This window comes from Dama dama, chromosome 22 (assembly GCF_033118175.1).
Source record: "Dama dama isolate Ldn47 chromosome 22, ASM3311817v1, whole genome shotgun sequence".
NCBI classification, from domain to species: Eukaryota; Metazoa; Chordata; class Mammalia; order Artiodactyla; family Cervidae; genus Dama; species Dama dama.
In genome coordinates this window covers 41,682,821-41,706,797 of record NC_083702.1, presented here as the reverse complement: position 1 = coordinate 41,706,797, position 23,977 = coordinate 41,682,821, and the positions used below count along the sequence as shown (strand labels likewise).

Below are 23,977 nucleotides of genomic sequence, written 5' to 3'. Positions count from 1 at the left end.
CTCAAACATAGTTCCCTTGATTTCTGTTTCACAAGATGGAGCACTATGGAGGAAAGCAGTCATTTCAAAGAGAACAAAGCAGCACTGCTTTACCGGTTCCTGGAGATCTAGCCTTGTAGTTCTTACAGGGAGAAGCCCCTATATCTCTATAACCAGGCAATTCTGGCTTCTGTCACAAACTTTATTCTTGAAACATTTACACAAGGTTTGGTGGGACTGGAGGTAGGAAGGAACATCAGTACCTTATGCAGTAATTTTTTCTGAATCAACCAAAATTTCTAACAACCAAAATCATTGTGAATTGAACATACATAATCCTAGCTCAAATAACATCTAAGCCTTTAGATTTCATTCAAGGATGTATTTATTTACAAGATACAAGTGTTTATTTAATAAGAATTAAAGTGCTTAATTTTACAATGTTTCCAGCTCTCTGACCAAATATACATATTTACACAATATATACACTATCTGCAAGTATTTTACATTCATACAGCTAGAAAAGAAAATTTACTTTTTGTGTACACTTTTTCACATTTGAGTTAACTCTAAAATTTTGCTAACATACCTTTTCAAACTGATCATTCAACAATTCAAAAACCCAGATAGCACTTATTCAAAAATAACAGTCAATTGTCACTCACAAAATGAAATGCTAGTTTGTAAAATAAACAAATAAAATCCCCCAAATTTTATATACAGATATGATTGCTGATGGAGACCTTTCCCAAGTGATACATTCCAACATCCATATAATATGTACTATATAATGCAATTCTGTTATCATAATGGTCCCATAGACTATTATGTCTTTTCCCAAACCTATATATTAATGTATATATATCTCACTCTATGTATTTGGTATTCACTTGTTCAAATATGCTACAATATTTCTTGATTTAATTTCTCACTAGTCTACCTAATCTCACTAATTCAATCTATAATGAATTTTAGGAATGGGTAAACATCATTTAACTCTCAGTGACTCACAATGAGTTAACTATCTTGTAGAAGCGATGTGCTATTTCATTTCAAAAGACAGAAAAGACACTGTTTCCTGCCAAATGTTCAGTCCAAAAAGTAGAAGACAGACCATGACTGACTTTAGAGTGATATTTTTTTTATGTCATTAAACAGTGCAGAAAATGGTCCAACAGTATTATTATTATTTTTTTAAGTCTAAAAGAAAAAGAAAGCAATATGATGGTTGCTGTTTAGTTGCTAAGTTGTTTCTGATTCTTTCAATACCATAGGCCACAGCCCACCAGGCTCCTCTGTCCATGGGACTTCCCAGGCAAGAATACTAGAGTGGGTTGCCATTTCCTTTTCTAGGGGATCTTCCTGACCCAGGGATTGAACCCACATCTCCTGCTTAGCAGGTGGATTCTTAACCACTGAGCCACCTGGGAAGCCCAATGACAAGATACTAATGCTATAATTTAGAGGTCACGGTGAAAGGCCCAGGTGCAACAGATCCATGACTGTGCAATTACACAGATTTGCATCTTACAGTTTATACCCCCTGCAGTTTAAGTAACTTTCATTTATCTTAGATATATTGCTCTGATTTGGAGACCATAGGTCTCTTTCTGTCCACCTTTCTGTCCGTACTTGCTTGTTTCAGTTCCTAATCATATTCCTCTCTGCCATATCAGTAAAGAAAGCAAAGTTATCTTCTCATGACAACATGATTACAGGGCATACATAAGAATAGATTTTACTAAAAATCCATGTATATAATTTATGTTAAAATATTTAAGTTATAAAGAATACTTTCTATAAAAATTTTATTCTGATGGAAAAACAGAATTTGAAATCAATAGTGCTTTTACATATATACCTGTATGCATAAACTCACAGAAAGGGTTTCAAAAGTATATCTAGTAGTCTTTCTACATCATACTCCTATTTTCTAAATCTGGAGACTCTATAGTAAATAATAGTATTACAATAAAAAGCAATTTGATTCTACTAAAATTGGATGAGGATGAAAAAGCAGCATGATTCACTATAGATGTTCAATATAGCCCTAAGAATAAGAACACATTAGTCACAGATTTCATATTAATATATTCTTAAAGAATACAAAACTTAAGAATGAAGACATTAAGATATTTTTGCTTTTTGAATTAATTTTAGCTTATATATACCATGTGCTTTTAATCTTAGAGGCGCTAACAGGAACATTATGTAATGTAGAAAAAATTTTCTATTCTGCTATATAGCAAGAATACCTGCAAAAAAAAAAAAAACAAAACAACAACAAAAACCTTTTGCTCCCTAGAAATTTATTTGTTCCCATTGTTACCTTTTCCTCAGGATATACTCAGCCCAGAAAGATCATTATTATAGTTATTACAGACAATGAGCTCACACTAAGAACTTAAGGCTTTGGGTATAACTGAAAATGAGATCTAAAATTTAGAGGGGGATAAATCCTGTTTCCACAAAGAAGACAATAAAAGGTTTGGTAAGTTTTAAAAATTGGAATTTTCTTTTTCTTTTTAATTTGCATACATTAGCCAGTAAATATAAGTATACCAATCTACATTAAGCTTCATGGAAAATGAAATGTAACCTGATAAAGTTGTGCAGATGTGCTTTAACTGTTTTTTTTTTTTTTTTAACCATCCAGACCCTTTGCAAAAATAAAAAGGCTTTTGATGGTTACTTGAATCCCAACAATAATGTTGTCCCTACCCCAAACCCTGCCACATATATTTCTTTTCCTTAAAATGAGCAATTCGAATTACAGTATCACCCCTAGAAGTTAACTCTCTATATCCTTGTGGCTAGGAATGTTCACATTAAAATTTCAGTATAAAATCCTACCCTGTAAAGTTTTATTGCTTGTATACATGATGGCATTATAGATGCCACTGTCACAAAAGTGGCTGGTGACATTTTTCATTTTTGGGTCCCACTTAAAACCTGAAGATAAGTCTGCACTACATTTCATATTCAATCTACCAAATGGCAGACTTTCAATAAAGCAAAACTTATATTTAAAAAACTGGAATGTTTTATAATAAATAGTAGTTTTTATCAAAGAAGTAATTTTTTTTAAGTCTGAAGGAAGGGCATGTTAAAGAAAAGATGACTTAAAGGAAAATAAAGAATAAGGCCCTTATGGAATGTTGTTTTAATATTAAAACAATCAATTGCTTTTCTAGGCTCAATTTATTATGACAGCTCAGGTGTTTCAAAAAGCAAAGACATTACTCTTATAATCAATTAGGTGCATTTTGAGGTCTTTTGGTTGAGTGTTTCTAAATGGCTAAAAGTATTCCTTTGCCTTTCTCCAAGTAAAAGCATTAGTGAAAACAAAGCTGCTTCATTGCTTCTCTTTGTGCCTGACAAAAGAACATGTGGAATGTGAAGACAGTGATTGGATAAGCAGAAATTCTCTTTTGATACTAACATTTCTATTTTTTTGGAAAAAAAAAAATAAAGATAATGTTAAGAGTATGATAATAAATATTCCCTTTACATGAGTCTTCTTTCAATACTCTAAATTAAATAACATCTGATATTTACTGAGCCAAAACTTGAATGTGTTCATGTTACTTCCATTCCAGGAGGACTTATTTGTAGGAAAAATGTAATCTTTTTACTCTTCAAAACAGTTTTCAAAAATAATTTGACTTGTAAATCTAACTGGCCCTTACATTTCCATTTTTATATCCTCATTACAAAAGTCACCTTCTCCTGATAATCATTCTACATTTTTACTGCTTCTCTTTTCTTGAGATTAAGAAAATCAAAGCATCACCTACAGCCATATTATAACCTTCTCAATAATCACCCCTAAACACCACATACACAAATACACCCATGCCTAGCAACTAGAAAAGAGAAACAATGTGAAATATTTTAAATTTGTCCTTAATTTAATAGGGCCTAAGAAGCTACCTTTATCTTTTTTGGCTCCAAGTATTTGGCATAATGTTGATGGTAATGGCTGGTATTCCTTTTTCAGAAGAAGGCAATCTAATCATGCCCACTATAATTAGTTTAGCTTCTCCTTAGGGATGTGGGGGAAAAGAGATACTGAAACTTCATGTATTTCTTTAAAAAATAGGGCCTGAACAAAATGTGTGGCAATCTCAAATTCTGAGTGAATCTAATCTACCTTTAAGGTGTAATCCCCAAAGGCTAGTAGGATCATTCTTGTGGATTTCTAGCAGACAGATGAATTTAAAAAATGACAATGTTTGGAACATGATAGAGTAAATGAAAAACAAGAGAGAGAGATCTAAGTTTGAGAAAAGGATTAACTTAAATATCCAACAATATGAGATTTTAATCACAACTACAATATAATAAAGAATGGCCTTTGTGACAAGGAATCTATTAATATTAAAACTGTTTATTAAGATTCCCCAGAGGATAAAAGGGGGAAAAAGCTCAAATTTTCATCAATCATACTGTACCCCCCAAAACCTGCCATTAAAATACTATTTTTTCTATATTGTATTTTCCCCCACTGTTCTTTAGTGAGGTGGTTTAAAAAGTTAAGCATAAACTGTCTTAATTACCTATCCTTTACCCTTAATCATAGATTATCACATGTGAATTTTTTTCCATATCTGACAAAGGAATAAGCCCACACAGTTATCTTAAGTGTTAATTATATATAGTCCTCATTTAACCAAAATTAACAGTCTTAAGGGAAAGGAAAACATAACAATAAATGTAGTTGCTGTATGTCCCAGTTCTGTGTAAGGTCAGGAATCTTGAACATGCTGATATCAACTGCCACAACAATTAGAGGACGGTAAAAGGTAAAATAATCTGTATGACTTGATCATCCCAGTGACCAAAATGCACTTTATCTCAGAGTAATCAAGACTGAAGCATTAATTAAACCCTCATCTTATATTTAACTAGGTATTATTAGCACCTTCAAAGAGAGGCACTGTTTTAAATAGGCACAGAACAAAGAAAAATAGTACTTTAAAAATACTGTTGGAACTCACTAATATATCCCATGCCACATAAATTACAGCTTTTTATTATAAAAATACCAATACCCTTAGATGTTAATCAATTAAATGTAAATCAGCAAAAACATCTCATAAGTTTAGGACACTCCTCAGTTCCAAGATAAAACATGCTGTATATTTAAAAATAAATTAGAGACAAATATGAACCTAACCTGAAAAGTGTGGATACTGTGTATATATATATTTGTATTTAATACTATATGTACATAATTGCTATATACTTAAGATATTTTATTCTTAGAAGTATTTCTACAAACACAACTATTATCTTGAGTACCAACAATGTGTCTTTTTTCTTTTGCTTTAAAAGAATGTACATTATTTATGCAGCTTGTTTTATAAACTAACTTAAATAAGTTAATACAATAGCCTAAATTGTCCCTGTATTGTTGTTTTTCTTTCTTTTTTTTTTTTTTTACTGTGGATCTATTTTGGCAACATGGAGGTATATCTTTAACTGTTATAAAGCCTACATGTATAAGTGAAGACATTAAAGGATTTCTTAAATGAAAGAGGACTTCTCTAACCTGAAGTGATAGAATTAAATGATATCACTTTTTTCCAAGACAAAAGTACATATGCAAGGAATAGCTCATTAAGAAAATGCTCCACTTTTCACATTATTTCAATCTTTATGGGTAGAATGGCTGTGCACATTAATGTCACTAAGAGTACATAAACATAGGAAAATAGTCCCCCAAAAGATGCATTTATGAGCCTGTACAATTTTTCAACATAAAGTGCTAAGAGATGAATAAGGAGAGCTGAGAATATCGTGAGCTATAAATCTTGAGACACGCCCTACACCGTGGTAGGTCTTGAAACTTAGCATTCTGATTTTCTCTTAGGTTCAAGATGATCGTCCAAAGTGTCTGGATGCTGGCTAGGACCATCTGGCGTCTCACCTGTGACAGCTAAAAGGATGATTTTCAGCCACTTCTGTTTCAGTTCCTCACTGTCGGCAGCAAAGCTGTGCACAGACTTAGACTGGGTCAGTTTGAAGCTGTGTGGCAGGTCTGCACTTCTTGGCATGTCGTCCACAATATAGCCCAGGAGTGGAATGGTGGCCTGGGCTCTGACATCCTAAGGAAAAAACATGGTGAGATGTGATCCGGCTCCCACTAACGCTCCTTTCCCACCATCTCTCCATAGACCTGTACTGTGAGCTCTCCATGGAGATGGGACAGATCCATTGCTAGCACTGTGCCTCTGCATGAGGCCACTGGTAATGTCACCTGAGTGAATTAATGAATAAGCACTAATGCCTAAATCAGCCAGAATTCACTGACCCCACACCTCTTTCCTTGTGAGGGAGCCCATTCAGCTCTTTATTCAGTGTAAAAAAGAAGAAAAGAACAATAATTTTATTGTATAAAATCAGCGAATGTTAATGATGATTTCATTACCAAACACAGTTCCATTTGGTGTTTAATTCATTCATGCATCAATGTACTTATAGACAGGAAAAACAATGAAATAGAATAAAAAAACAAATAACCCAATAAAAAAATGGGCAGAAGACCTAAACAGACATTTCTTCAAAGACATACAAATGGCCAAAAGGTACATGAAAAGATGGCTCACCATCGCTAATTAGAGAAATGCAAATCAAAACTACAATGAGGTATCATCTTACACTGGTCAGAATGGCCACCATCAAAAAGTCTATAAATAATAAATGCTGGAGAGGATGTAAAGAAAAGGGAGACCTCCTACACTGTTGGTGGGAATGTAAATTGGTTCAGCCACTATGGAAAACACTGTCAAGGTTCCTTAAAAAACTAAAAACAGAGAAAATGATATGTTGCTTCATGCAGGTTGCAAGGAGTCAGATATGACTTAGAAACTGAACAAAAACAACAAAAAGCAACTCTATGATTCCGCAATCCCACTCCTGAGGATACATCCAGAGAAAACCATAACTCAGTAAGACACATGCACCTCAATGTTCAGTGCAGCACCATTTACAATAGTCAAAACATGGAAACAACCTAAATATCCATCCACAGATGAAAGTATAAACAAGAAAAAAAAAAAAAAAAGTATAAACAAGATGTGGTATATATATACAAACACATACACAATGGAATATTGCTCAGCCATAAAGAGAATGAAACGATGCCAACTGCAGCAACTTGGATGGACATAGAAATTATTATACTAAGTGAAGTAAACCAGGAAAGGAAAGGCAAATATTATATGATATCACTTATGTGTGGGCTCTAAAAGATAAAAAAAAACACAAATGAACTTATTTCCAAAACAGAAAAAGACACACAGAAAAAAAAAATGGCTTTTTGGTTACCAAAGGGGAAAAAGGGGTGGGAGGAGAGATAAATTAGGAGGCTAGGATTAACACACACACACACACTCATATGTATAAAATTGATAACCAACAAGGACCTATTGATAACACAGGGAACTACACTGAATATTATGTAATAACCTATAAGGGAAAAGAATCTAAAAAATATGTATATGGGCTTCCCTGGTGGCTCAGACAGTAAAGAATCTGCCTGCAATGCAGGAGACCTGGGTTCAATCCCTGGGTTGGGAAGATCCCCTGGAGAAGGGTACAGCTACCCACTCCAGTATTCTTGTCTGGAGAAGTCCAAGGACAGAGGAGCCAGGCAGGCTACATGGGGTTGCAAAGAGTTGGACACGACTGAGGGACTTTCACTTTCACACATACACACATACAGAGTGATTTCTGAATAGCTGTGCTATACATCTGAAGTTTATATGATATTGTAAATCATTTATACTTCAATTAAAAAAAATACATGTACACATCTTGGCATTTTTAGTCTATTTTGAAAATAAAGTTTCACTAGCCCTTAAAGTAGATATAGGCTAAAATACAATAGGTACATCAAAATTTTCATGTTTCTAGGTGAGTGCATAATTGATTTATGTGTTGTTGGTTTTTAAGCACAATACAATCCATTAATGCCAGGTGTATGTCTGTTGTTCCCAAATACTTATTTCAGATACATTCACACAAGGTTCCCCAAAATTATTACTGGATAATGGTAATCCAAGATTGATTTAAAGTCACCTTCTTCTCACATTGCTTTCTTTTTCAGGTATCCATCCTTTCAGGGGTTGAAAAAAAGGCTTATTGATATTTCCTATCATTAAAAAGTCTCCTTGCCTTTCCCTCTGATTCAATCTCTTCTTCCCATGCTCCTTACTAATTCAACCCATATTTTCTCAAACCCACTGAATAGGATTGACAGAAGAGGGCAAATGATCCATAGGGAGAAGACATTTTTGTCTGTAGAAGGAATCGGGCTTCCCTGGTGGCTTAGATAGTAAAGAATCTGCCTACAATTCAGGAGACCTGGGTTCAATCCCTGGGTCTGGAAGATCCCCTCTCCCTTGGAGAAGCAAATGGCTACCCATTCCAATATTTTTTGCTTGGAGAATCCCATGAACAGAGGAGCCTGGTGGGCTACAGTACAAGGGGTCGCAAAGAGTTGGCTATGACTGAGCGACTAAGCACACATAGAAGGAATCAGTCTAAACGAATCTGAATTACGGTTATATTTTTCAACTATAATGAAAAATAGTGAAACTGTATGAATTCTTTTGTTCTATAAAGAAGTAATGGAAAAATCTTAAGTTCAGGGTCCACTGGCCTCCCTCTGTCCCTTCAGAAAGATATAGTTTAGATACCTGGGGGGCACCGTACATGTACAGCACGAGAGGGTCTTGTTTGGGGATCACACACCAAGCTTTCTGCCAAGGTTTTGACTTTTCCATATACTGCAGAAAGCTGCACACCACACTGTTTCCAGATACTTCCGCTGATTCAATCTAGAAAATATAATGCAAAGAGACAGTGAGACAGAGAAATGAACACAAAATAAACCCAGATAGCGAAGTGATTCAACTGAAGGGAATATTCATAAATTATATTTACATAAAATGCCTCCTGGGATTGTCCAAAAAAAAGGTTCATCTGCAACAGTTAATTAAATATGCATCTAGATCTATGATGAATTAGTCAATTTTAATTGTATTAGCAGACCTTGAATTTATACAAAATTAAACATTTATTGACTACTTACTATGAAGGCACTTTTCTTAGCTTACTACTTGTATCAATTCATGTGACATTCACACCAACACCGAAAAGTTATTACTTTCATTATCATGAGGTTTAGAGATGAAATAGCTTTCCTAAGATTTAGGAAATGGTGTCCTAGGATTTGAGTCTGGATCCAGAACTTGAACTCTTAGCCACAAAGCTATATCAGCGTCACTATTTAAGAATACAATAGCAAAAAGGCAAATGATTACCAGCAATCTCTGCCCTTTACCTGAGATAATTTCAGAGTTTTTAAAATTACATTAACTCTTGGTAGAGGCCTGTACAGTTTTCTGCTTTGGCTCCTAATACATAAATAACTGGTTTAAAAGGGAACAAAATCCTTTGACTAATGATGGTTTTTTTTACATATATTATGGAAAGCAATTGGTTTGCATCTATTTTCTGTTTTTTCTTTTCTATTTTTTGGCCATGCTAAAAAATGATCAATGGTTTGCATCTATTTTCTGCCTTTTTCTTTTCTTTCTTTTTGAGGCATGCAGCATCTTAGTTCCCTGACCAGGTATTGAACCTGTGTTCCCTGCAGTGGAAACGCAGTATCTTAACCACTGGACTGCCAGGGAAATCCCTGCATCTATTTTGTATCTCTCAAATCAAGTGTCATCCACTGAGCAGTGCTGGTGTGCAAACTGTTTTGCTACTAGTTAAGAGATAAGCACAAAAAGCAAGAATAAGCATTTAGAAACTTTTACAGCAATCTGACTTGTGATGATACCTGAGTACATAATTATGTATTTTACAAAAATATAGCTAAGCAGAGATCTTATAGATGAACATTTAAAATTAATCTGAAGACAAGGAACACTAATCATGGACTCAAATGAAATGTTTCCTATCTTTCCTGACTCCAAGGCATTCCATACTTTTTATTATCATATTGCAAAATTTTTATACTAAATTATGACTTTTGTTTCTAGGAGCTACTGAAGCATGTCTTTGCACCATCCCCTGCCAGAGAAAGTCCACTCTGGTTTGCCATACAAGCAACATCCATCCTAGAAGAATACAGTTATAGCTTGTGGGACCATACTTTAACCTCAAGTGGACTTTAAAGTTTATGATCCTTCTTCAGTTAACAGAAATGATTTTTGTATGTTTATACAGCATAGATGTTTAATAAATACTAAGTGATTCTTAGAATCAATGAATTGTAGAAATTCTAGATTAACCAAGTATTTCTATAACTTTAGATACATAAGAATTTTGATCACAGATTTCCAGGCTATCTTGAACTTTCTCTCACCAAGAGCCTTATTATGTAATTTATTACTTATGTTGTTAATATATTTGGGTATAAAACTCATTTCAGATAATTAGCTGCATTATAGTTCCTAGGTTTGGGAGGTCTGAATTTATGTAAAACAGTAAATAAAACTCAGTTGTAAGACATTTCATATTTCAGTGTAGTTCTCAGATTACTGTCACTGGCCATTAAACAATGCTTTTAACGCAATAAGCTGAAAGAGTTTTTCAGGTAATAAGACTTTAATCTAAATTTTTATATCATACAATAGTTTTCAAAGTCAATAAGATGAAATTGAGAGAGACAGTTTCCTCTTAAAAATAGATATATTGTAATAAATTGAGCATTAAAAGAGATACAATTAATACTCTAATATTTGACTACACCTTCACAGAGTCAATACACAATCAGCCCTCTATATCTGTGGATACAGACCCTAAGGATATAAAGGGCTGGCTGTACCACACCACTGAATGGATATAAGAGATTTGAGCATCCATGGATTTTGGTATCTGTGGAGGGGCCTGGAACCAATCCCCCAGATACCAAGGAAGGACTAGATTTACTCTCAAATGCATTTTGGTTAATCAAGCACTGCCCCTCTTCTTTCTATACAACTGAGCACGATCCCAAGAGTCAGCAACAGAACAAAAGTATAAATCTTGCTCGTCATGGTCCAAATTGTTATACTAAGAGAAATAAAAAAATATATTATTTGTATTTTTCAGAGTTAAAAGGAAATTCTATTTCTAGTATAAAAAATAAAAGAAAAAAAGAAAAAATCTGAAAGATATCCAATATTTAATATTTCATACCTCTAAAATTCCTTTCCTTTTCTTTTCTTCACTGTCTGTGAATCCACTTATTATTTGATAACAGTCTTTACAGACTTTGCTCAATTTACCACCATCATACTCAAGTTGAGCTTTATAATCAGAACACTTCCAACAAACCACCTTAAATTAAGAAAAAATAAGAGTGAATAACCATATTTATAAAATAAGATTTAAGCAGTAATGTTATGGGTAATAAAAAATGAGAAAAAGCTAAATGCAAATTTTTACTAGACTAATAATATTCCCATGAACACTTGGAATATTTGTCATCTTATTATAATGTTATTTGTGATGGGCTCTGCTTGCTCATCCTTCTCTTTCTGGCCCCTAAAGGTAGGTGATCTTCAAAGGCTTGGTACAGATTTTCATACTTCATGTGCATTCATGTATACTCAGTCATGTCTGACTCTTTGTGCCCTATGGACTACAGCCCACCAGGCTCCTCTTGCCATGGGATTTTCCAGGCAAGAATACTGGAGTGGGTTGCCATTTCCTCCTCCAGAGGATCTTCCTGGGGAGCATACTTCTGGATATTTAATCAATATCCTCCCCAAAGGAATTTATAGTCTTCCTTGCCCTCAGCTTTCTCCCTATTACACTTGCCCACCCCCCCAACATGTTCCCCTCTTAACAGTACTCTCTATTGCTCTAAATAACAGTCTTCTAACCAGACATGGCAAGTCAGAAACCTAGGAGTCATCCTGACCCCTCTCTTCACCTCACCCCATAGATTCACCTTATTATAAAGCCCTGCTGATTTTACCTCCCAGACAATTTTTCAATCTGTCATATCTTCCTTGCAATCACCTGAGTCCAAGCTATCAGTGTCCTGGTTTGGACCATTATAGCCTCATGGCTGGTCCTTGTAGCATATTTACTGGAGTGCAGGTGCTGCTCTAAGAGCCCCTTCAAGCTATTTTCCAAATGGAATGAGATACTTCCTTTAAAATGCTAATCTGTTTCTCTTCTATTTAAATTCCTTTAACATCTTCCCTTTACTCTTGGATAATGAGCAAATTTTTAACCATGGCCTATAAAGTCTTGCGTGATCTATCCCTTTTATTCTGTCTTCAGTGACACTGACTTCTTATAGTTCCTACAGTGCTATGCTTCCTTCCCTCTCTCATCTATGCTTCAGTGAGTTAATTCTTGCTCATTCTTCAGATATTTTACTCAAAGTTCACTTCCTCAAGGAAGACTCCTCCAGCTTCCAGAATATAGCCCATCTCACCACTGTGTTACTAAAGTTTCATGCACTTTTTTCATTTACTGATCACAATTTTTAATCATATACCTGTGTGATTATTTGATTAATGTCTGTCAACCTCACTAGGCTCTAAGCTCTATGAGGAATCATCCTTGTATATTTTGCTCCCTATTTATATAATAAATATTTATAGAATGCCAATGACATTTATAGAATACCAAGGACATTTATAGAATGAATGACTACAATGCAAATGCAAGCTACTTCTTAGTGAAAAGAAAACCTTGTGGTTTAAAAAATTATCTCCTTGATTTCTTAAAAAACTGGAATTAGAACTACCATATGACCCAGCAATCCCACTCTGGGCATACACACTGAGGAAACCAGATCTGAAAGAGACACGTGCACCCCAATGTTCATCACAGCACTGTTTATAACAGCCAGGACATGGAAGCAACCTAGATGCCCATCAGCAGACGAATGGATAAGGAAGCTGTGGTACATATACACCATGGAATATTACTCAGCCATTAAAAAGAATTCATTTGAATCAGTTCTAATGAGATGGATGAAACTGGAGCCCATTATACAGAGTGAAGTAAGCCAGAAAGATAAAGATCAATACAGTATACTAACACATATATATGGAATTTAGAAAGATGGTAACGATAACCCAATATGCAAAAGAGAAAAAGAGACACAGATGTACAGAACAGAATTTTGGACTCTGTGGGAGAAGGCGAGGGTGGGATGTTTCAAGAGAATGGCATCGAAACATGTATATTATCTAGGGTGAAACAGATCACCAGCCCAGGCTGGATGCATGAGACAAGTGCTCGGGCCTGGTGCACTGGGAAGACCCAGAGGAATCGGTTGGAGAGGGAGGTGGGAGGGCGGATCGGGGTGGGGAATACATGTAAATCCATGGCTGATTCATATCAATGTATGACAATAACCACTACAATATTGTAAAGTAATTAGCCTCTGACTAATAAAAATAAATGAAAAAAATTAAAAAATTAAAAATTATCTCCTTGCTTCTAGAAGCAATTTTCCATTTATAGTAGAAAAACTATATTTGAGAAATATAAATATTAGCAAAACCTTTGTGGTAGATTCACAGCATATAAAATTCATGATAAAAATTATCCATTGTTTTCTCATGATTACAATGAAATTACTCTAGGATTTAAAATTAGACATGTCTGTATCTGCAAATTCATATCAACTAATATTTATTCTTCAAATTAGGCCACAGAATATTAAAATGTATTTTTGTTTATTTAAAATAGTATGTCAATATCTGATATCATTTCAAGTAAACTCAGTGATAGATTAAAGAGTCTTACCCTGAGGGGGTGTGGGGGGAGATATTTGCTATCAATTTGGTTTTGCTTATAAAACTTTCATTTGAGTCAAATCTTGGGAAAAAAGGAAGAATAAATCTGCAGAGTAATTGAGAATAATCTATAAGTACTATCAATAAAAACTGTTGCACAAAAGCATACTAATAATACATTCAATCATGACACTACAATGCCTACCCTTCTGTCTTTGTGTTGCTTTTTTAGAAGAAAGTACTAATCTTCAACTTGGCTTACAAGGCCCTCCAAAACCTGCTACTTCTCTCCAGCTTCAGTTCATGCTTTGTCTCTTCTCACTCTTTCCATATGAAACAATTCAATTGTTGTAAACCTGTCAGCTGCCTTTTCTGATTTGCGCTGCTGAATCTTGTTAGAGAAATATCACTGTATTAAATGGACTAGTGTGTCCTTTTAAATTTATAACCATATACCTCTAAAAGGTAGCCAGAAGGCCATCACTATTTCTTTGGTAGGCTCTTTTCCTTGCCCAGAGACAACTCTCTTTTTCAAATCGCCTGCCCTCATCTTCCTTCCCCTTTTACTTTTTGATGATGACTCTTCCTCATATTTCAATGAAAATGTAGATATTATCAGACCTAAATCCCCTCATTTCCCACCAGAAAATCAAAAACACATCCACAAAAAATAAATAGCATTAAAAAAAAAAACAAAAAACAACACCACATCTACATTAGCACTCACCTTTCCCTTCATCCTCTGTTATAATGGAGAGAAGTTCCCTTCTCCCTATCAAAAGCCTGAACTTCTACTTAAGCTATAGATTTCATCTCTTATTTTCTCAAAGCTCTTGACTCCTTTGGTTCTTATTTATCTATTTCTTAGATCGCTCATTATGCTTCAGCTGCGTGACCTTTTGATAGTCTCAAGAATAGATCAAGTTTTTTCCTACCAAAGGGCTTTTGATATACAACTCTTACTGCCTGAATGTACTTCCTGCCTTTCTTTTTTATGGTTAGCTCACGTTTTAGGCATCAGCTTAAATATCAACCCCTCAGATATGTCTTCATTTTTCTAAGTAAAATTGCTTCCAAATCTTGTTTCATTACTATTATTCTCCATTTTAACTTCTTGATTTCTTATTGCATTTATAGTCAGTTGAAATTCTTGTCTGTTTACTTGACTGATCTATTTTCCCCATTAAAATGTAAGCTCTGTGAAACTGGCTATCACTTTGCTTACCAGTTTTCCTCCTGGACCCAACACAATCTTTTGCATAAAGTTATCACCAAAATAAGTTTACCAACTAAGTGATTTACTGAATTATTTCTTTTTATTTTCCAAGATAATGATTTTATAACCCTTAAATACTGATTAGCAACCTCAATGACGAAGAAATCTCACGTACATGTCCACATGCTCGACAATGATGCCTTCTTCTTGTCAGGGCATTAAAAGACTCCTTGCATTTCATACACATTGTAACTTCATTATCTCGGATCCATTTTGGAGCTCTTTTCCCTAGCTCAGCAGTCTAAAAAGGAAAGAGATTCAATTTTAATGGCAAAAACTGTCATTTCCATCCATCCATTCATTTATTTTAAGAAACATTTTAATAACATTGTTCATACCATGTCCTGAAACTCAGGATGCAAAAGAAAACAAAGGTTCAAAGAAGTTTAAGCAGCATGAAAAGGCACTCTATTTTAGTCAAATAAGAAATGAGATTCTGTTCAAACAGCCAGTTTTGGTGTCGGAAAGGGGAAAAAAGTGGATAACAAAATGACTAGACAGATCTTCTGCAACTGCAGAAAGAAAAGAACTCAAAAGAATTAATTCAACTTACAGAAACCTCTGAGTGAATCTCATTATCCTTGGCAATTGCATTTCTGAAAGTTTCATGCCTCTGATGGAAAGCATCAATAGTCTCTTGAAGTGCCTAAAATACATATGAAAGTGTCACATGCAAATTAATTAAATAAATAAATACTTTATTAAACAAATACCTAAGATATAAATCACCTTAAAAATTAAATGACCTTATTCTGATGACTACAATATGTGCATAATACAACAATATATGCACATCTGGGTATGCATACAGTTGTTGTTTACTTGCTAAGCCATGTCTGATTCTTTCTATGACCTGATGGACTATAGACTGCCAGGCTCCTCTGTCTGTGGGATTCTCAGGCAAGAATACTGCAGCAGACATACAGAGGTTACCACAAAACAAAAATGAAAACAGAAATCAGGTTTACCTTGATCCATTCTTCTTTGTCTTGCTCAGAACTAAAACATGAACAACAAAAAATTAAAGTGAAAAAAAGAGAATATTAATGAGTTATACCTGGTGCATAAAACTATGTTTTTATGTTATTCCAACTTTATGAAAAATTTGGGGATGTCCAAGAAGGAGTTATAATAAAAATAAAACAGAATCTCTGGCAACTGAACAAATGAACTTATAAACATAGTTTTAAACTATCCATTTATTTCGGTATATACAATTTTTGACAGAGAGAGTTAAGCTGGGCTTCTACTGGTTTAACAACCATCAACTAGCTGTATATATTAGGTATCTGTAGACCTAGCATTATACTAGATATAGGCTTAGTCTTCCAATTCACTTTTATGAAAACACATGAGGCTTTGAAAGGCTACTAGTCACAATCCATCTTAGGAAAGATTGTAATTATCCTTGAGAACATAAATTGTCTTTGTAAGGGGGAGCTATTTAACATTTCCTTTGATAAGCAATTTAATTTTATGTTGCTAGGAGGCTTCAGGCAACACCATGCTTAATTCATTATAGATAAAGTACAACAAAAATTTAAATGCCTATGGGAAGGAGATTTCACAGATTAATGAACCCCAGTGTTTAATAATTTTCTGGTGGGAAAATAATTTCCCATTTAGTAGACTTTATCTCCAAATCGAGGGATTGTGAAGAATGGGCTCTATTTGTGTGTATTTGCTAGGCTAGGGCTAAGTTTGAGTCCCAGTCTCAGTCCGAATGTCACATGCCTCAGTCCCACAGGTATCACATATGTGAGAGTCTGGCAGGAGGCTTGCTCCTATAACACCATCCATCTTTCTCACAAATTTATTACTGAGTATCTATCATGATATGCCAGGAATGCTGCTGGAATCTGTGCCTGTCAAATGTTAAAGACTCTGCTTATTTTTCACATGGGGATCCTTGAACCAAGAACCTTGGTTGGTGCAGGGGCTTCAATCTTAACCCTCAAAAAAGATTTCCCCTAATGCTATGCCCACTCCCACAAAATCAGCTCTGTTGCTCTGGAAGCATAGTTATCTGCTAGCTGCTTTTAACTTTTTAAATGCAAAGTAACTTGACAAGTCTTCAATGTTTTTTGTTTTACTTTCTCAATCATGACAGATTTTTTTTACTCCTTTGTTTATTCATTACTCTATTTTTATAACCATTTGGCAATAGAAAACCACTGATAAAAACTATATAAAATAATTTTGATTCAAAAGCTTATATTCTTTTGAATGTGGAAGGGGAAGCAGAGTGTAAGAGGTCAGTCTTGAGGCTGACTTATTTAGTTAGAAAAGCAGTACATTTTTCCCCGTATTTGCTTCAGAAGTGAATTCTCTTTAAATACCATCAAATATATACCCAAACTGAGGTTCCATTTAATCCCTCTGACTTTCTGAGAATTTCAATGTGCGTCTATACTCTTGAGAGAGTCATTATGGACCAGAAGATAAATAATCACATTTCATTCAGACCTTCAAGTCACCATATAATGATAAATACAACTAATGCAATGAGATTAGGCTGCTGCTGCTAAGTCGCTTCAGTTGTGTCCGACTCTGAAACCCCAGAGATGGCAGCCCACCAGGCTCTGCCATCCCTGGGATTCTCCAGGCAAGAACACTGGAGTGGGTTGTCATTTCCTTCTTCAACGCGTGAAAGTGCAAAGTGAAAGTGAAGTCGATCAGTCGTGTCCGACTCTTTGTGACCCCACGGACTGCAGCCTACCAGGCTCCTCCATCCATGGGATTTTCTAGGCAAGAGTACTGGAGTGGGTTGCCATTGCCTTCTCTGAATGAGATTATGGAAATAAGAAATTTAAGGAAAAATAAATGTGTTTTCAATACTAATTGTAATGTATCCTGTAGTACATGATGCAACTCTGCAAAATAATAAACTGCCTCTACTTAAGAAAAAATTTCATGGATCAGCCCCATCCTGAAGGGAAAAATAGCCCAACCTGCTAATGGAGGGGCTGGAGTTCCTCACTACTCAGGAAAGCCAAGAAACCCTGACAATCTCTTGTCTGCTGTTCAGACACATCTCTTAGGTTTGCAGATTTGAAACTGTGCTCATATTCAGAGCCAGCAACACCTTCATTCATCAGTAATGAAGACTTCTATGATGATCTGAAATATTGATGAGTCTTCCCTCTCACCAGGGTCACTCAGTAAGTCGACCACTGAATAAGGATTTCAGTCAAGAGCTTCCACGCACAGTAACATACATTGTTCTCTTAGGTTTGACAGCGGGGTCCAAATCTCACCATGATAAAGTAGGAAAACTGTAACATTTAAGGCCAAGTACTTCACCACTCTAACTCATGCTTGAAATTCCACCTTCTAATCCTCAGAGAACCCTCCTGGAAGCTCCCTAAGCAAAACAGGTTCATTAAATATTTTCTGTGGAAAATCAAAGAACTGGCAAGGTATTTCTTCAAACTTTCCTAGTCTGCCACACATTCCATATCGGTATTCACCATTCCCTTGCTCCCTGGGCACAAATTCATACTAAAATAATTTATTCTCTTTTGAAAATATGAAGTTTAAGCTCGTACAGAATTGTGTGTGCTAAGTCGCTTCAGCTGTATCTGACTCTTTGCAACCCTATCGACTGTAGCCTGGCAGGCGCCTTACTAATAAGCACAAATATCCTGGATGAGCTCACGTGGGCAGCCAGAACCACATAGAAAGGAACACAAGGGCTCTCTGATTCTCCACAGGCTCTAAGGTATCAGAACTATTAGACCTGGGATTAGTAGTTAATCTTCTGATCTGTACAGAACTTCTGGCAAATCTCAATTTTCACCATGCTTGGTCTTTATAGGATAAAAGGATGATAGTTTCTGACAGCATTCTGTTTTCTAGAGTTTCACACATGAGGTGGCTGTGATCTCCTACAGGTGGTTCTCAGGTTTTTTTTTCTTTCCAAACATGGTTATGCTAGAGGGATGGATGCTAGACCTCTAGCTCTTTTCTCCTACTCAATAAAGCATATAAGAAGAGCCACCCCTTCCAGAAGTCCTGGTTGCTAGAGGCTACTAGAGCCCCAGATGACCCCCTTCATGTATCCTCAATTGTGGCAGGAGAGTTATCTTTTCCAAAATGCCTCCTCCAGTCATTCCCTAGACCAAAGTGTCATTAAGTCCTACATACGCAGAGTCTCTGAAGGACAGATTGCTACAGTTTCAATGTTTATCATGAAATAATAAACATCAGTTAACATTTGTGAACCAAAAGAAAAGATGGAAGGGAAAATGGTTAGGAGAGAAATTTTTCCTCCAAGACTTGAAACTTCAGCTTGAATGCAACAACTTCATTCTCTGCACCTTGTAAATCTAAACAGCCAAATTAATTTATTGAATGTTTACTGTCTGAAAAACCACTATTCTAGGCACCAGGAATCAAAAAGGAAGACAATTTCTGACTTTCAAGAGCTTATATCTTTCCATTTATGTTCAACTAAGCTTGGGAAAAGGCCTCAGAATTGTTGTATCCTATGATTTAACCTGATGCTTTTGGAAAGTTGTGAGAGAGGAATGGTTCTCTTACCTGGCTTGCAGTTCCAGTGTTCTCTCTTTCCCAGATACCTGGAAAGTGTGTGGATATTCTTCATTGTGAGTCTCTACAATTTTCATTCCATCGATGCCTACCCTGGTCCGAACAGTGAACTTAGAGCCCACCAAGCTGAATTTTGGCACACAGTATAACAACATGTTGTTGAACTGCAAGAAAGAGGAATACACGTTAAAAAAACAGGAAAGCAAGGCAGAGGAAAGTGACCAACATTGAAAGTAGCCCAAGACAAAAATTCCAGGGAATATCATGCTTTCTCTGTGAAAAAATTATTTCTGTACTATACAGCTTTTATGCCTATATCAAATGATTATATTATAAAAAAATTTGTAGCATGTATTTTCCTTTGTTGGTTCATAAATATTTTGCTAATATTTAAGTAAAGAAATCATTTTATACTAGTAAGAAAATCAGTTAAAGAAATTAGGTTCGGGCGAAGGTGGGATGTTTTGAGAGAACAGCATGTATATTATCTATAGTGAAACAGATCACCAGCCCAGGTGGGATGCATGAGACAAGTGCTCGGGCCTGGTGCACTGGGAAGACCCAGGGGAATCGGGTGGAGAGGGAGGTGGGAGGGGGGATCGGGATGGGGAATACATGTAACTCCATGGCTGATTCATGTCAATGTATGACAAAACCCACTGCAATGTTGTGAAGTAATTAGCCGCCAACTAATAAAAATAAATGAAAAAAAATAAATAAATAAAATAAAAAAAAAAAAAAAGAAAGAAAGAAATTAGGTTCAGTAACAATTTATTAAGGATATACCAGAAACTGAAGTTCTCAACCATATAAGTTGAAGCCCTTAGACAATAAAATTTCTAATTGTTGTATCTCAGGCAACAAGTCTACAATAGCTGTTAAAGGAAAAGAGCAATATTTAGCAATTATTTTTACCAATGTGCTTAATGTTAAGTTTATTGTACAGAGTGAAGTAAGCCAGAAAGAGAAAGATAAATATTATTATTCTAACACATATATACGGAATCTAGAAAAATGATACTGAAGAATTTATTTACAGGGCAGCAATGGAGAAACAGACATAGAGAATAGACTTACGGACATGGGGAGAGGGAAGAGGGTGAGATGTACAGAAAGAGTAACATGGAAACTTACATTGCCATATGTAAAACAGACAGCCAACAGGAATTTGCTGTGTGGCTCAGAAAACTCAAAAAGGGGCTCTGTATCAACCTAGAGGGGTGGGATGGGGAGGGAGATGGGAGGGAGGTTCAGAAGGGAGGGGATATGTGTATACCTATGGCTGATTCATGTTGAGGTTTGGCAGAAAACAACAAAAGTCTGTAAAGCAATTATCCCTCAATTAAAACAGAAAAGTCATCTATTTTAGTAAAAAGTCTTTATTTAAAATGAAGAATTTATTTTGAAACTGAATCAAATTACTACCTCATTTCTAGTCAACAATGAACAGCCCCTGCTAATCACTACCAAGCAATGATTTGGGGAGGGCATTTAATTAACTTTTAAATATATTAAATCATGTAAAAGGATGAAAGTCTAAGTATCTTGATTAACTTGTAGGCAGATTACTAAAGAAGGTCCATAATTTTCTTCCTACTTCATATTTATTCTTTCTAACATTGTTTCTAGGATTAAATATATTTTTTATAAGACAAAAGCAATTGAGAACTTAACCTCTTATGTAACCTCTCATTCCTCAGGATCATTATCTGTAAAAATCACAGGTTGCTGAGAGGATTAAATGAGTAATAATGTCCTGTTCTGCCAGGTCTTCTGTTTAGCTCCAAACATCAAAGAAATGTTGATGGATATTTAAAACATTTCAACATGTTTATGTGACAATGTCCACTGTACTCATTCTGAAAGCAAATTTTTTTTACCAGTTGTTCCTCATACATTATTTTTAACTTCCTATGACCAGTGTCATAAATTTCATTTCCATACTGGATAATGCAGAAATAAAAGGTCACTGAATACATTTTTATCAGATATACCTAAGTACAACACTTCAAATTCACATTTCTAGAAGGGAATATAATCCATCATTATCATTAATTGCCCACTATATTCTAAGTATGGCAATCACAGCCTCCTTGTAGTACACAGAATCTGGAGACCTGAAACTACTCTTTTTTTTTTTTTCTGAAACTACTCTTAAAGGTTATCATCATCAATGCAGCTTGATTAAGTCAACACCTTGCTTGCTAACTGTTCGTGTTAGTATTTCTTTCTCTCTCCTATCAAGGCCTTCTCAGAAGGGGGTTTCGCTACATCTGAACAGTGCAGCGGGGCTACAAAGCAGCCACCAAGATGGAGAGGACTCACACTTTCAAGACAGCAACAACAATCAAATTTTTCTGTAAACTGAGTGACAAATGTAATGTTATGGAATGAAATTTCTGAGTTATGAGATACACATACTCAAATTTGCTGTATAAAGTTCGACAAAGTCTTATCATCTTATAGAAACACAAGCCCATGAATGTGGAAGTTCTGAGCATTTGGCTTTTGGCAGTTATGCTCACAAAAGATGACAGACTGTCTTACAATGATGTGCTTCTCTTTCCCTTTCATGCTTTCAGGATTACATTTTCCCTATTCTTCCTAAGTGGGACTTCACATTCTAAATTGTCAATACTATATATTAACCTTATATAAACTCAGGTTACAACATACCTAATAAATACCCTTCTTCTTCTACGTAGAGGTGCAGGTGATATTGCTTATAAAGAAGTCTATGTCATATACACAGAGGAATTAAATAGCTAGTCCTGTTCCCTCTGAAATCTTGCTCCTATGGCAAAAGCCACCATCACCTTCTCTGGGTTTTTGCTAGGACTAAAAGAGGAAGTTATAACAACTGTAGGACCAAGCAGACTGACTTTCCCTTTCAGTGAAAGAGATTCTTTTTATTCCATGCCCATAGCTCAGAAGTAGTTACTGACAAAGCACTCTCTGGCTGGCAAGCTCTAGAAGAGCTGCTGCTGCTGCTGCTAAGTCGCTTCAGTCGTGTCCAACTCTGTGTGACCCCATAGACGGCAGCCCGCCAGGCTCCCCAGTCCCTGGGATTCTCTGGGCAAGAATACTGGAGTGGGTTGCCATTTCCTTCTCCAATCTAGAAGAGCTAGACTGTGCCAAAACCTAGAAGAAAATCCCAACTTTATTAAAAGAGTAGGGCGGTTTCACCTACTTAATCTCCAGTGTTCCTTGATTCTTTCAATTCTCTTAAAATATATTATCTGACTGAAACAATTCAATTTTATGTCCCACTCATGACACTTCACTAAAGTTTGCTTTAGAAGGTAAAATATACTGTTGGAGAAAATTTCCAGTGCCTGGTCTATATTCAAAGTTTTAAGTTAGTCAAGAGAAAAAAATATATATGTACATATATACATATATGTATGTATGTGTGTGTGTATATATATATATATATATAATACATTTTATATATATATATATATAATAACTCGGTCAAAAGCTACAAGGAAATAAGGACTAGAACTCCAAAGAGCCAAGAATAAGTAAAATCTCTTATTCTATGGGAGAATTTAGTGGTTTTTTTTTTAACTTTCAGATGTCAGATGTGATTGTATACTTACTCAACAGAGTGCCGTTTTCATTAACATGAAAAACATAATGTGGAGGCAACAAAACAATGCAAACACATGATGATCATTTGAAAGCCGAAATCAAATTTTAAATATAAATTTGGCTTTTCAGATTTATGAATATAACATCTTCAGAGTAAGAAATAGAAAACTAGCCCTCATTTTACGTCTAGAGAGAAAGGAAAGTAAAAAAGTACTTCTGAAGTTTCTGCATATAAGAGAAGTAAGATACTCCATGGGAATAAATGTGTGCTGCAGAGAAGAGAGGTTCTATGATAAGTGCAGTACTAGAGGGGGAGGACTGAAAGAATGAACATCATAGGAAATGCTTCTAAGATGGTCTTTAAAAGATGGATAAGGCTTTCCTAAAATTTCTACTGTAGGACTTCATTCTCCTGGAAGGAGAATGATATGTTTAATAACTTATAATAACTGGAACAAGATAGGTACTTCCAGGTACTTTCCTCAAAGTCACTACTGCTGTATCCCCTCAAGGCCCTTTGCAACCTGTTCTCCGAATAGCTTCTCACACTGGCTCTGTATTAAGGTATTCAATCCAAAACTATTTCTCAATAATTCTCAAATGTGAAAATTAAACGAAGACCACTGGGAGATACAGAGCTTAAAGTTTAACTACAGAAACTGTAATACTAATGTTGAAGAGGGGGAAGGAAATTTACCTAAGCACCTAAAGGTAGAGTAAAGGCAAACAGAAGACACTGACTACCAGGCATTATGCCCAGAATAGATATTAAGCATGTCTTTTTAATCTGGATTTCTGATGCTCTGACATT

General features: G+C 35.4%; 1 protein-coding gene across 7 annotated transcripts in view; it reads right to left on the bottom strand.

The window, feature by feature from the left end:
- Positions 1-346: 346 nt before the first annotated feature.
- FGD4 (FYVE, RhoGEF and PH domain containing 4) overlaps positions 347-23,977 on the bottom strand; it is a 226,209-nt gene continuing 202,578 nt past the window's right edge. For all 7 annotated transcript variants that reach the window (XM_061125259.1, XM_061125254.1, XM_061125258.1 and 4 more), the window contains exons 11-17: positions 19,564-19,736; positions 15,990-16,020; positions 15,575-15,667; positions 15,137-15,262; positions 11,179-11,319; positions 8,685-8,825; positions 347-6,089 (exon numbers count right to left, since the gene is read on the bottom strand). In XM_061125259.1, the coding sequence (XP_060981242.1) occupies positions 5,832-6,089; positions 8,685-8,825; positions 11,179-11,319; positions 15,137-15,262; positions 15,575-15,667; positions 15,990-16,020; positions 19,564-19,736 (963 nt within the window). In that variant the 3' untranslated portion in view covers positions 347-5,831. The remainder of the gene's footprint in view (positions 6,090-8,684; positions 8,826-11,178; positions 11,320-15,136; positions 15,263-15,574; positions 15,668-15,989; positions 16,021-19,563; positions 19,737-23,977) is intronic.